The following is a 13,987-nucleotide window of genomic DNA, read 5'->3' on the forward strand; positions in this document are numbered from 1 at the left end:
TTTTTGGCACAACATAAAATTCCAGGCTCAACAAGATGTTTTATGCTCCAACATAGGAATCAGTTGTTTCTCTCAGAAGTCCTAGTTCTTTCTGGTGGAGAAGGGCATTTAGAGGTCAAGATCTGGGCCCTTTGTGTGCTGTTGCTGTTTGGGTGACAGGGCTAGAGAATGAATATGTGTGTGTGTAACATAATAGGTACATACATCAGTTTTTGTTTTTGTTTTGTTTTGTTTTTAGACAGGGTCTTGTTCTGTTGCCCAGGCTGGAGTACAGTGGCACGATCTTGGCTCACTGCATCCTCAACCTCCTGGTCTCAAGCCATCCTCAGGTCCCAAGTAGCTGGAACTACAAGCATGCACCACCATACCTGGCTAATTTTTGTAATTTTTTTTCTGTTTTTTTTTTTTTAGAGATAGGGTTTCGCCATGTTGCCCAGGCTGGTCTTGAACTCCTGGGCTCAAGTGATCTGCCTGCCTCATCCTCTCAAAGTGCTGGGATTATAGGCATGAGCCACCGTGTTTGGCCTACATCGGTATTTGTGTTGTTGTATATTTACGTATATGGAAAACCACCGGTTCACACCAATATGATTGATTGTAATCCAACTAGGATTCATTCTAGTTTTCACCCTTTCTGTATTTATAACTTTCTTCTCTGAAAGTGGGAAACCTGGCTCCTGTCGTCAGCAGGCTGTTTACTTACAGTTCAGTCCCCTTAGATAACCAACCTCCGATCTTGGCTGCCCCCACTCCGTGGTGGGCACGTTTCTTCGTCTGTACAGCCTTTGGCACTCAGAACCAGTCTGCCTCCATGGACCTCCATGGTCACCCTACGTGACCTCTGGCCCTCCCCCCACCTCCATGTTGACCCAGAGTGTGACACCTTCCTCACTTGGCCTGGCTGTGTCTCTCCAACCCCCCATGTGGTGGATGCCCTCCCCAGCCCTCGGAGGCACTCCCCACACCAGGCCAGCCCCTGCTCATGTGTACTCCCTTGCCAGCCTTCCCACCTTGGGGACAAACACTTTATTTTTAATTACATTTGGAACCCTTGATTTATTATGCTGTTACTGCTGGCAGAAAATATGTCCTACGGAAATTATTTATAACCATCCATGGTAATAAGAAAGCCTCTATTTATGAATTAGGTGCCTGGAATCAGCTTCTCATTTTTGGCAGTCTCCTGGTTTGAGGGTTTAATGCAGAACTTATTCTGAGGAAGGCAACATTTTTGTTTTAGGTAAAAGGATAATATGATTTATTCCCCCCCAATTTATTTATGAGACATAGGCATTATCCAGGTTGCAACCCTGTATTTCTATTATTTCGGTTTTGGCTTGACTCATGAATTTAAGGCAAAGCAATTTTAATGTTAGTATTAAGCTATAATTCATATTTAAGGATATGCCGCTAGTGATTTTCTTCCTTAGCAATTCTTCTGGACATATTTTCTGTGTATGTGTGCATGTTTTAAGACACCCTCATAAAAAAATGGTAGGTGCATTTCAATCTCAAGACTAAAGATATTCTTGTTGATATGTTTCACTGAATGCTTTTGCTGTCCTTCAGTGAGTTATGTTCTGGAATGTCATCATTTGTAATGAATTTCACTTACTCCTTGGGTCTCCATGCAGAGGCAGGAGCAAGGTCTGTTTCCATAAAGGGAGACAAACCTTGTTCCTAAATCAGAGTGGTGTGGTTTCCAGGGTCCACTGGTTGGGTCATGTTCCCCTTAAGGGAAACATGTGGGGCTGTCCTTCCCCCAGCTTGTTTATGTTTGTGGAAAGAGTTGCACAGGGTTTGCTGAGGTCCAGAAAGCAGGAGAGAAAAGCGGCACTTCCCTGGCTCTCGGTCTTCCTCTGGGGAGCCAGACTCTGCCTGGGGGATGAGAAGGGCTCGACATACTCCTGCTCCGCACAGGGTCACAGTGGTTCCCATGCTGGGTCGGAAGCGGTGGGAATCCCTGGCTTTGACAAGGGCCTTTCCCCTTTCCACAAGCTCAGCCCCAGTGCTGCCCTCCAGGAGGCTCCTATATCCTGACAAGCAGGGTGGGGGGCGGCCATCCTGGGCAAGGCACCCCCATGGGGTGGGAGCTGGGGGTGCAGTGATGCTGGGAATTGGCTCATAGCAAACAAGGAGAGGAGTTGAAGGATCAAGATGTGGTATGTTTAGGCTGACACGGCAGGAATGGGAAGTACACGAGTGGTAATGAGAAGACTTTTATGTATGATGTTTTCAGTGAACCCAAGGAGAGAGGGAGACTATGGATAGTGTGTTACATGCCAGTGAGTCACTTGAAATAAGATTCCAGGAAAGAATTATGGAAAGGATCTAGACAAAATATATACAATTAGAGAATACAAATTTGGTTTGTAAACGATTCCCAAGCATATCTTATGGGTAGATTATACAGGATGCAGCTTCATTCCAAAACTCTCCCTGTAGTATCTGCTTATGATCCAAACTTGGTCCCAGTAATAAATTGTCATTTCTTTATAGCTTAAGTCATCACTTTTTGATAAATGCCATTGGTAATACAACAGTTCATTGGTCTTGAAAACACAGTACATGGCTTGGTGGAGATTTTAGGGGCCGTCATTTCTTAATCTGTTTCTTAAGGTCTTAAACACCTTCCAGTTTCTTACTCGTTGGTATTCATGTGTTCTCTGAGTTTATGGGTAAACTGGTGACTCTTTATCTCTTAGCATATCATTCCTCATGTTAATTGTTGGATGTCATTTGACTTAGGATGTTGAAAGCCAAAATAAAGCAGCAGGTCCGGAGCCTCAGGCCTTGGATGAGTTCACCAGTCTGCTGATTGCGGATGACACCCGTGTGGTGGTAGACCTGCTCAAGCTGTCGGTGTGCAGCCGGGCCGGGGACAGGGGCAGGGACGTGCTCTCCGCGGTGCTTTCCGGCATGGGGACCGCCTACCCACAGGTGAGTCTCAGGGAGGGCGGGGCCGACTGACTCCACCTCCTCCACGTTGGACCACCCTCCTCTCCAAGGGAGAGCTGCTATGGATCACCGGTGATCTTGTGCTGGGTTTCATCCTAGTAGACAGCAGGTTAGGAGCACTCCTTTAGAACAAAACATTTTAGCATTTACCCCAGTGACATCCTTTACCTGTTTTTTGTTTTTTATTTTTTTGAGATGGAGTCTCGCTCTGTCGCCCAGGCTAGAGTGCAGTGGTGCCATCTCGGCTCACTGCAAGCTCTGCCTCCTGGGTTCACACCATTCTCCTGCCTCAGCCTCCCAAGTAGCTGGGACTACAGGTGCCCACCACCATGCCCGGCTAATTTTTTTTGTATTTTTAGTAGAGTCGGGGTTTTACCATGTTAGCCAGGGTTGTCTTGATCTCCTGACCTCGTGATCCACCTGCCTCAGCCTCCCAAAGTGCTAGGATTACAGGAGTGAGCCACTGTGCCTGGCCCCTTTACCTGTTTTATAACTGATTTGTGCATCTTTTTAAAATGACTTGTCAAAGTTCTTTAAGTCCCTTTTCTATCATATGTCTTACAGTTTCCACCCCAGTTTATCTTTTGATATTAGTTTGATATTTTTTGCCATGTAGAAATTTTTAATTATTACATGGCCAAATCTGTCAGTTTTTTTCATTTATGCCTTCTGAGTTTTGTATTATGCTGAAAAAAAAAATGCTTGCTTATGTGACATTGTTTTAAATAAATTCTTCCAAGTTTTCTTCTAAGGTTTTTGAGACAGTCTCCTTCACCCGGGCTGGAGTGCAGTGACACAATCTCAGCCTCCCAGGATCACCTCTACCTCCCGGGATCAAGTGATTCTTGTGCCTCAGCTTCCTGAGTAGCTGGGATTACAGGCGTGCGCCACGATGGCTGGCTAATTTTTGTATTTTTAGTTGAGACGGGGTTTCACCATGTTGGTCCAGCTGGTTTCGAACTGCTGACCTCAAGTGATCTACCCACCTTGGCCTCCCAAAGTGCTTGGGATTACAGGCATGAGCCACCATGCCCGGCCTTCTTCTAATTTTTTATGATTTCATGTATTGTTTACATTTTTTAGCCACCTGGGATTTATCTTGATGTAAGAATAAAGTAGGGATCCAACTTTACTTTTTTTCCTAGATGGTAAACCGGTTGCCCTAACATCATTTATTGATAATTCATCTTTTCCCTGGTGATTTAAAAACCAGTTTTATCATATTCTAAATTCCTGTATGCATTTGGGTCTATTTACAAAACTTCTTAGGTTCTGACACTATGGTATTTTAACTATTACAGCTTTAAAATATCTTTTAATATTTGGTAGCACTGGGTCCGTAGTACTTTGTCATTGTGGAAATGTTCTGGACTGGAGCCATCTGGGACCATTGGCACCAGCCACGTATGGCTACTGCGCACTGAAATATGGCTAGTGCACCTGAGGAACTGAAGGTTTTAAAACACTCAACTTGAGGCACATGTGGCTAGTAGCTGTTGAATTGGTCTGTAGGTCTGCAGTATAAAGTGAATGTCTTATTAGTATGTCTTAGAAATAGGACTGATCAGTCCTAAAGGCCGTGGGCTTCCTTAAGAACTCTTCTTTATCAGCAGCCATGCTCTGCCCTGCCAGGGAGCCTGAGATGTCCTTCCTGGCTGCAGACACTTCATCCGTTTCTCTGGGTGGCTACTTTGTGTGGAGGAATGTCTTACTCTGTCACTGAGTTTAGGCAGTTTCTGTGCCTATTATGATTTTTGGCTTTAGTTAGAAGAATATTCTCTTTAAAGGAACTTCTAAAGTTTTTAAGTAGAATTACAGTTTTAAAAAAAATCATTAAATGTAAGTTCATACTCCTTTATCTGAAATTCTGAAACGTTAAAGCTCTGATAGTCAGAAATTTTAGTAACTTACATGATCACCAAAACGATAAAGTATTTAAGTAGAGTTGAGCAGTCTTGAAAGCACAGCAGAGTTTGGTGGATATTTTAGGGGCTTGTTATTTCTTCATCTGCTATTCATGAAGAACTAAAAAGCTGTAGGTTTCCTTTTTTCTAGTTTTTTGAGACAGGTTACTTGGCATAATTCTAAGAGATGAAATCGAGGTGAATTACCATAAGCACTATTATTATTTTTCATAAGTTTATTGCATTTGTGAGAGGGAAGGGTATGAATGAGAACTTCAAAATTTAAAATAATGCTGAGCGGGGGGCGGTGCCAAGATGGCTGAATAGGAACAGCTCTAGTCTACAGCTTCCAGCGTGAGCGATGCAGAAGACGGGTGATTTCTGCATTTCCAACTGAGATGCCGGGTTCATCTCACTGGGGCTTGTCAGACAGTGGATGCAGGACAGTGGGTGCAGTGCACTGAGCATGAGCCGAAGCAGGGCGAGGCATCGCCTCACCTGGGAAGCGCAAGGGGTCAGGGAATTGCCTTTCCTAGCCAAGCAAAGCTGTGACAGAAGGCATCTGGAAAATTGGGTCACTCCCACCCTAATACTGTGCTTTTCCAACGGTCTTAGCAAATGGCACACCAGGAGATTATATCTCGCGCTTGGCTCGGAGGGTCCCACGCCCATGGAGCCTCGCTCATTGCTAGCACTGCAGTCTGAGATCGAACTGCAAGGCAGCAGTGAGGCTGGGGGAGGGGCGCCCACCATTGCCCAGGCTTGAGTAGGTAAACAAAGCGGCCCGGAAGCTCGAACTGGGTGGAGCCCACCTCAGCTCAAGGAGGCCTGCCTGCCTCTATAGACTCCACCTCTGGGGGCAGGGCGTAGTCAAACACAAGGCAGCAGAAGCCTCTGCAGACTTAAATGTCCCTGTCTGACAGCTTTGAAGAGAGTAGTGGTTGTCCCAGAACGGAGTTTGAGATCTGAGAATGGACAGACTGCCTCCTCAAGTGGGTCCCTGACCCCCGAGTAGCCTAACTGGGAGGCACCCCCCAGTAGAGGCAGACTGACACCTCACACGGCCGGGTACCCCTCTGAGGCAAAACTTCCAGAGGAACGATCAGACAGCAACATTTGCTGTTCAGCAATATTCGCTGTTCTGCAGCCTCTGCTGCTGATACCCAGGCAAACAGAGTCTGGAGTGGACCTCCAGCAAACTCCAACAGACCTGCAGCTGAAGATCCTGACTGTTAGAAGGAAAACTAACAAACAGAAAGGATATCCACACCAAAACCCCATCAGTATGTCACCATCATCAAAGACCAAAGGTAGATAAAAACCACAAAGATGGAGAAAAAAACAGAGCAGAAAAACTGAAAATTCTAAAAATCAGAGTGCCTCTCCTCCTCCAAAGGAACGCAGCTCCTCACCAGCAACGGAACAAAGCTGGACGGAGAATGACTTTGATGAGCTGAGAGAAGAAGGCTTCAGATGATCAAACTTCTCCGAGCTAAAGGAGGAAGTGCAAACCCATTGCAAAGAAATTAAAAACCTTGAAAAAAGATTAGACGAATGGCTAACTAGAATAACCAATGCAGAGAAGTCCTTAAAGGAGCTGATGGAGCTGAAAACCATGGCATGAGAACTATGTGACAAATGCACAAGCTTCAGTAGCCGATTCTATCACCTGGAAGAAAGGGTATCAGTGATTAAAGATCAAATGAATGAAATGAAGCGAGAAGTTTAGAGAAAAAAGAAAAAGAAATGAACAAAGCCTCCAAGAAATATGGAACTATGTGAAAAGACCAAATCTATGTCTGATTGGTGCACCTGAAAGTGACGGGGAGAATGGAACCAAGTTGGAAAACACTCTGCAGGATACTATCCAGGAGAACTTCCCCAACCCAGCAAGGCAGGCCAACATTCAAATTCAGGAAATACAGAGAATGCCACAAAGATACTCCTCGAGAACAGCAACTCCAAGACACATAATTGTCAGATTCACCAAAGTTGAAGGAAAAAATGTTAAGGGCAGCCAGAGAGAAAGGTCGGGTTACCCACAAAGGGAACCCCATCAGACTAACAGCGAATCTCTGGGCAGAAACTCTACAAGCCAGAAGAGAGTGGGGGCCAGTATTCAACATTCTTAAAGAAAAGAATTTTCAACCCAGAATTTCATATCCAGCCAAACTAAGCTTCATAAGTGAAGGAGAAATAAAATCCTTTACAGACAAGCAAGTGCTGAGAGATTTTGTCACCACCAGGCCTGCCCTAAAAGAGCTCCTGAAGGAAGCACTAAACATGGAAAGGAACAACAAGTACCAGCCACTGCAAAAACATGCCAAATTGTAAAGACCATCGATGCTAGGAAGAAACTGCATCAACTAACGAACAAAATAACCAGCTAACATCATAATGACAGTATCAGATTCACACATAATAATATTAACCTTAAATGTAAATGGGCTAAATGCTCCAATTAAAAGACACAGACTGGCAAATTGGATAAAGAGTCAAGACCCATCAGTGTGCTGTATTCAGGAAACCCATCTCATGTGCAGAGACACAGATAGGCTCAAAATAAAGGATGGAGGAAGATCTACCAAGCAAATGGAAAACAAAAAAAGGCAGGGGTTGTAATCCTAGTCTCTGATAAAATGGACTTTAAACCAGCAAAGATCAAAAGAGACAAAGAAGGCCATTACATAATGGTAAAGTGATCAATTCAACAAGAAGAACTAACTGTCCTAAATATATATGCACCCAGTACAGGAGCACCCAGATTCATAAAGCAAGTCCTTAGAGACCTACAAAGAGACTTAGACTCCCACACAATAATAATGGGAGACTTTAACACTCCACTGTCAACATTAGACAGATCCACGAGACAGAAAATTAACAAGGATATCCAGGAATTGAACTCAGCTCTTCACCAAGCAGACCTAATAGACATCTACAGAACTCTCCACCCCAAATCAATAGAATATACAGTCTTCTCAGCACCACATCACACTTACTCCAAAATTGACCACATAGTTGGAAGTAAAGCACTCCTCAGCAAATGTAAAAGGACAGAAATTATAACAAACTGTCTCTCAGACCATAGTGCCATCAAACTAGAACTCAGGATTAAGAAACTCACTCAAAAACGCTCAACTACCTGGAAACTGAACAACCTGCTCCTGAGTGACTACTGGGTACATAACGAAATGAAGGCAGAAATAAAGATGTTCTTTGAAACCAACGAGAACAAAGACACAATACACCAGAATCTCTGGGACACATTTAAAGCAGTGTGTAGAGGGAAATTTATAGCACTAAATGCCCACAAGAGAAAGCAGGAAAGATCTAAAATTGACACCCTAACATCACAATTAAAAGAACTAGAGAAGCAAGAGCAAACACATTCAAAAGCTAGCAGAAGGCAAAAAATAACTAAGATCAGAGCAGAACTAAAGGAGATAGAGACACAAAAACCCTTCAAAAAATCAATGAATCCAGGAGCTGGTTTTTTGAAAAGATCAACAAAATTGATAGACTGCTAGCAAGACTAATAAGAGAGAAGAATCAAGTAGATGCAATAAAAAATGATAAAGAGGATATCACCACTGATTCCATAGAAATACAAACTACCATCAGAGAATACTATAAACACCTCTATGCAAATAAACTAGAAAATCTAGAAGAAATGGATAAATTCCTGGACACATACACCCTCCCAAGACTAAACCGGGAAGAAGTTGAATCTCTGAATAGACCAGTAACAGGCTCTGAAATTGAGGCAATAATTAATAGCTTACCAACCAAAAAAAGTCCAGGACGAGATGGAATCACAGCTGAATTCTACGAGAGGTACAAAGAGGAGCTGGTACCATTCCTTTTGAAACGATTCCAATCAATAGAAAAAGAGGGAATCCTCCCTAACTCATTTTATGAAGCCAGCACCATCCTGATACCAAAGCCTGACAGAGACACAACAAAAAGAATTTTACACCAATATCCCTGATAAACATCAATGCAAAAATCCTCAATAAAATACTGGCAAACGGAATCCAGCAGCACATCAAAAAGCTTATCCACCATGATCAAGTGGGCTTCATCCCTGGGATGCAAGGCTGGTTTAACATATGCAAATCAATAAACGTAATCCAGCATATAAACAGAACCAAAGACAAAAACTACATGATTATCTCAATAGATGCAGAAAAGGCATTTGACAAAATTCAACAGCCCTTCATGCTAAAAACTCTCAACAAATTCAGCATTGTTGGGATGTATCTCAAAATAATGAGCTATTTATGACAAACCCACAGCCAATGTCATACTGAATGGGCAAAAACTGGAAGCATTCCCTTTGAGAACAGGCAAAAGACAGGGATGTCCTCTCTCACCACTCCTATTCAACATAGTATTGGAAGTTCTGGCCAGGGCAATCAGGCAGGAGAAAGAAATAAAGGGTATTCAATTAGGAAAAGAGGAAGTCAAATTGACCCTGTTTGCAGATGACATGATTGTATATCTAGAAAACCCCATTGTCTCAGCCCAAAATCTCCTTAAGCTGATAAGCAACTTCAGCAAAGTCTCAGGATACAAAATCAATGTGCAAAAATCACAAGCATTCTTGTACACCAGTAACAGACAAACAGCCAAATCATGAGTGAAATCCCATTCATAGTTGCTTCAAAGAAAATAAAATACCTAGGAATCCAACTTACAAGGGATGTGAAGGACCTCTTCAAGGAGAACTACAAACCACTGCTCAACGAAATAAAAGAGGATACGAACAAATGGAAGAACATTCCATGCTCATGGGTAGGAAGAATCAATATTGTGAAAATGGCCATAATGCTCAAGGTGATTTATAGATTCAATGCCATCCCCATCAAGCTATCAATGACTTTCTTCACAGAATTGGAAAAAACTACTTTAAAGTTCATTTGGAACCAAAAAAGAGCCCGCATTGCCAAGTCAATCCTAAGCCAAAAGAACAAAGCTGGAGGCATCACACTACCTGACTTCAAACTATACTACAAGGCTACAGTAACCAAAACAGCATGGTACTGGTACCAAAACAGAGATATAGACCAATGGAACAGAACAGAGCCCTCAGAAATAATACCACACATCTACAACCATCTGATCTTCAACAAACCTGACAAAAACAAGAAATGGGGAAAGGATTCCCTATTCAACAAATGGTGCTGGGAAAACTGGCTAGCCATATGTAGAAAGCTGAAACTGGATCCCTTCCTTACACCTTATACAAAAATTAATTCAAGATGAATTAAAGACTTAAATGTTAGACCTAAAACCATAAAAACCCTAGAAGAAAACCTAGGCAATACCATTCAGGACATAGGTATGGGCAAGGACTTCATGTCTAAAACACCAAAAGCAATGGCAACAAAAGCCAAAATTGACAAGTGGGATCCAGTTAAACTAAAGAGCTTCTGCACAGCAAAAGAAACTACCGTCAGAGTGAACAGGCAACCTACAGAATGGGAGAAAATTTTTGCAATCTACTCATCTGACAAAGGGCTAATATCCAGAATCCACAAAGAACTCAAACAAATTTACAAGAAAGAAACAACCCCATCAACAGGTGGGTAAAAGATATGAAGAGACACTTCTCAAAAGAAGACATTTCTGCAGCCACCAGACACGTGAAAAAATGCTCGTCATCACTGGCCATCAGAAAAATGCAAATCAAAACCACAATAAGATACCATCTCACACCAGTTAGAATATCGATCATTAAAAAGTCAAGAAACAACAGGTGCTGGAGAGGATGTGGGAAATAGGAACACTTTTACACTGTTGGTGGGAGTGTAAACTAGTTCAACCATTGTGGAACACAGTGTGGCGATTCCTCAGGGATCTAGAACTAGAAATACCATTTGACCCAGCCATTCCATTACTGGGTATATACCCAAAGGATTATAAATCATGCTGCCATAAAGACACATGCACACATATGTTTATTGCGGCACTGTTCACAATAACAAAGACTTGGAACTAACCCAAATGTCCAACAATGGTAGACTAGATTAAGAAAATGTGGCACATATATACCATGGAATACTATGCAGCCATAAAAAAGGAATGAGTTCATGTCCTTTGTTAGGGGCATGGATGAACTAGAAACCATCATTCTCAGCAAACTATCACAAGGACAGAAAACCAAACACTGCTTGTTCTCACTCATAGGTGGGAATTGAACAATGAGAATGCTTGGACACAGGAAGGGGAACATCACACACCGGGGCCAGTTGTGGGGTGGGGGGAGGGGGGAGGGATAGCATTAGGAGATATACCTAATGTAAATGATGAGTTAATGGGTGCAGTACACCATTGTGGCACATGTATACATATGTAACAAACCTGCACGTTGTGCACATGTACCCTAGAACTTAAAGTATAATAAAAATATATATATATAAAATAATAATGCTGAGCATTTGCCATGCACATCCTCGCATTCTCAGTAGAGAGGGTAGGGGTTACCTTTATATATGGATGAGGAAACTGAGGCCAAGAGGTTATTACTGGCTTGAGGACACTCACTTTGCTGGTAGGTGGAAGAGATGGGTTGGAACCCTGAGTGTCTGAGCCCCAGCTCCATCATGACCCTTCTGCAGATGATGCACTTGGCAGAGCAGCCTTCTGATGGCCAGAGCCCCTGATCAACTCTGCACATGGGCACTTGATGATGCCAACATCTGCTTTCAGTAACTCAGCCAGGTTCCAGGAGAGACAGGAATAAGGATACGGCCATTTTCAAACTGCCCTTGCCAGGTTGGCAAGGTGGCTATTTCTGTGTCCTGCCCTGACCTGATATTTGGGACTCAAAAAGAGAGACAAATTTAGATTTAAAATCATGCCTATATGACAATGATATTAGTTTATTATTAATATATAATAATATATTTACTAAGCCAAAGCTATTTCTTACCTAAATATGAGGAATAATAGAAAAAAGAATAATCTATTTCTAAAAAGTATAGAATGGGCATTAGAAGAGTTTTATTTTTTCTGGATTAAAAATGTTGGGGTTAATAGATTATTGCTATTATGACGTATTCTCTCATGTATTTTTAAAAATAACAGTTTATAATCACCACTCTTAACCTTACTCGTAAAAGATGTGAATCATCAATAATTTTTAAAATAAAATAAGAACACTGTGGATTGTTGAGAATGTGGTATGGGTCTGACCCCTAGTGTACTGGGTCAGGAGGGGTAGCTGTGTTGGGGTCGGTGGTCCCTCCTGTCACAGACTCCCTGTCTCTGTCAGGCCTGGGCGGCTTGATGGTTCCTGATTCCCGACCCTCCTACCAGGCTCCGTTGCCTCCTAGGATTGTGGTCATTTTCACCTACTGGGTGCTCCTTCCCTTGACATTTTTGTTTCCAAGGCCAACTTTCCTCACTAGGAAGTAATCTTGTCTTGGTGTAAAATGAAGCTATTGTCACCACGGTGTTTCATTTTATCAGCTGGCACATATTAAGTGTTGTGTGTGTTGGGAGCTTTCCAACTACTTTTTTTTCTTTTTGTTTTTTTGAGACAGTCTCTCTCTGTCGCTCAGGCTGGAGCGCAGTGGCGTGATCTCAGCTCACTGCAACCTTCACCTCCTGAGTTGAAGCGATTCTCCTGCCTCAGCCGCCTGGGTAGGTGGGACTACAGGCACGAGCCACCACGCTCAGCTAATCGTTTGTATTTTTAGTAGAGATGGGGTTTCTCCATACTGGCCAGGCTGGTCTTGAACTCCTGACCTCCAGTGATCTGCCTGCCTCCGCCTCCCAAAGTGCTTGTATTACAGGTGTGAGCCACTGCGCTCCACCCAATGACTTTTTTTTTTGAGACGCAGTCTCGCTCGGGTCACCCAGGCTGGAGTGCAATGGTGTGATCTCAGCTCACCGCAACCTCTGCCTCCCAGGTTCAAGCGATTCTCCTGCCTCAGCCTCCTGAGTAGCTAGGATTACAGGCATACACCACCAGGCCCGACTAAGTTTTTATTTTTAGTAGAGATGGGGTTTCTCCATGTTGGTAAGGCTGATCTTGAACTCCCGACCTCAGGTGATCCGCCTGCCTCGGCCTTCCAAAGTGCTGGGATTACAGGCGTGAGCCACCATGCCTGGCCCCAGTGACTTTTTAATACAGATCATCTCTAAGCTTCACAGCATCTTACAGGCTCTGTGCTGTCTCTGTTTTATGTGCAAGGAAGCCAAGCCCTGATTTGAACTCAATTTCTCAAACTCCAAACCCTCCACTCTGCCATGCTGTCCTTGTGGATGGAGCTCCAGAGCAGGACGGGCAGAGATGGCATGCAGGTGACCAGGTGTGGAGCTGTCGGCCTCCTCATTCATGTCCTTGCTTCCTCCCCAGGTGGCAGATATGCTGTTGGAGCTCTGTGTCACCGAGTTGGAGGATGTGGCCACAGACTCTCAGAGCGGCCGCCTCTCTTCTCAGCCTGTGGTGGTGGAGAGTAGCCACCCTTACACCGACGACACCTCCACCAGTGGCACAGTGAAGATACCAGGTACGGGGGCCGGCCCCGGGGAGGAGCTGCAGTCTTTCCCACCTTCAGAACAATGTGATTCTGTAATTGCTTCAGTAGAAACAACCATCTCCGTTTTATAAAAAGAAGTTACAGAATTGCTTTAGAATCACTTTTCTCCCCTTTTCCAACAAACTTCTTTTGCACAATAAATCATGACACAGAAAGTCACACAAAGTAAATGTTTAGCTTCATGATAATCAGACAGATACCCTGGTCTAGACCTAACCTGTGGCCATCATGACCCAGGTCTAGACCTAACCTGTGGCAAAGTCTGGAAGCCCTCAGCGTGTCCCCTGATGTTCCTCTGAGTGATGCTGTCCTGATGTTGATCCATTACTGACTTGCATTTCTGGACAGCTTCTGTTACCCATGTGTATCTCTTTCTTTTGTTTTTAACAACTCAACAAAAATTATTAAGAAGAAAATTGTTGAGGCCCCAGCCTTTGATCCGGCAGGCTTCACTGCAGCCTGGATCTGCTGACTGGACACGGGTGCTGCTGTTCAGTGTGTTCCTCAGGCTCATCCTTCTGCAAGGTGCTGCCCGATTCGGAGGCCCATAAGTTCCGGCCCTTTCGCCAGCTCCTT

General features: G+C 43.6%; 1 protein-coding gene across 8 annotated transcripts in view; it reads left to right on the forward strand.

Moving 5' to 3' along the window:
- HERC2 (HECT and RLD domain containing E3 ubiquitin protein ligase 2) overlaps positions 1 to 13,987 on the forward strand; it is a 212,756-nt gene that overhangs the window by 156,051 nt on the left and 42,718 nt on the right. For all 8 annotated transcript variants that reach the window (XM_054452280.2, XM_063653302.1, XM_063653300.1 and 5 more), the window contains 2 exons: positions 2,749 to 2,940; positions 13,228 to 13,381. In XM_054452280.2, the coding sequence (XP_054308255.2) occupies positions 2,749 to 2,940; positions 13,228 to 13,381 (346 nt within the window). The remainder of the gene's footprint in view (positions 1 to 2,748; positions 2,941 to 13,227; positions 13,382 to 13,987) is intronic.

The sequence above is a fragment of the Pongo pygmaeus genome, chromosome 16 (assembly GCF_028885625.2).
Source record: "Pongo pygmaeus isolate AG05252 chromosome 16, NHGRI_mPonPyg2-v2.0_pri, whole genome shotgun sequence".
In the NCBI taxonomy this organism is placed as follows: Eukaryota; Metazoa; Chordata; class Mammalia; order Primates; family Hominidae; genus Pongo; species Pongo pygmaeus.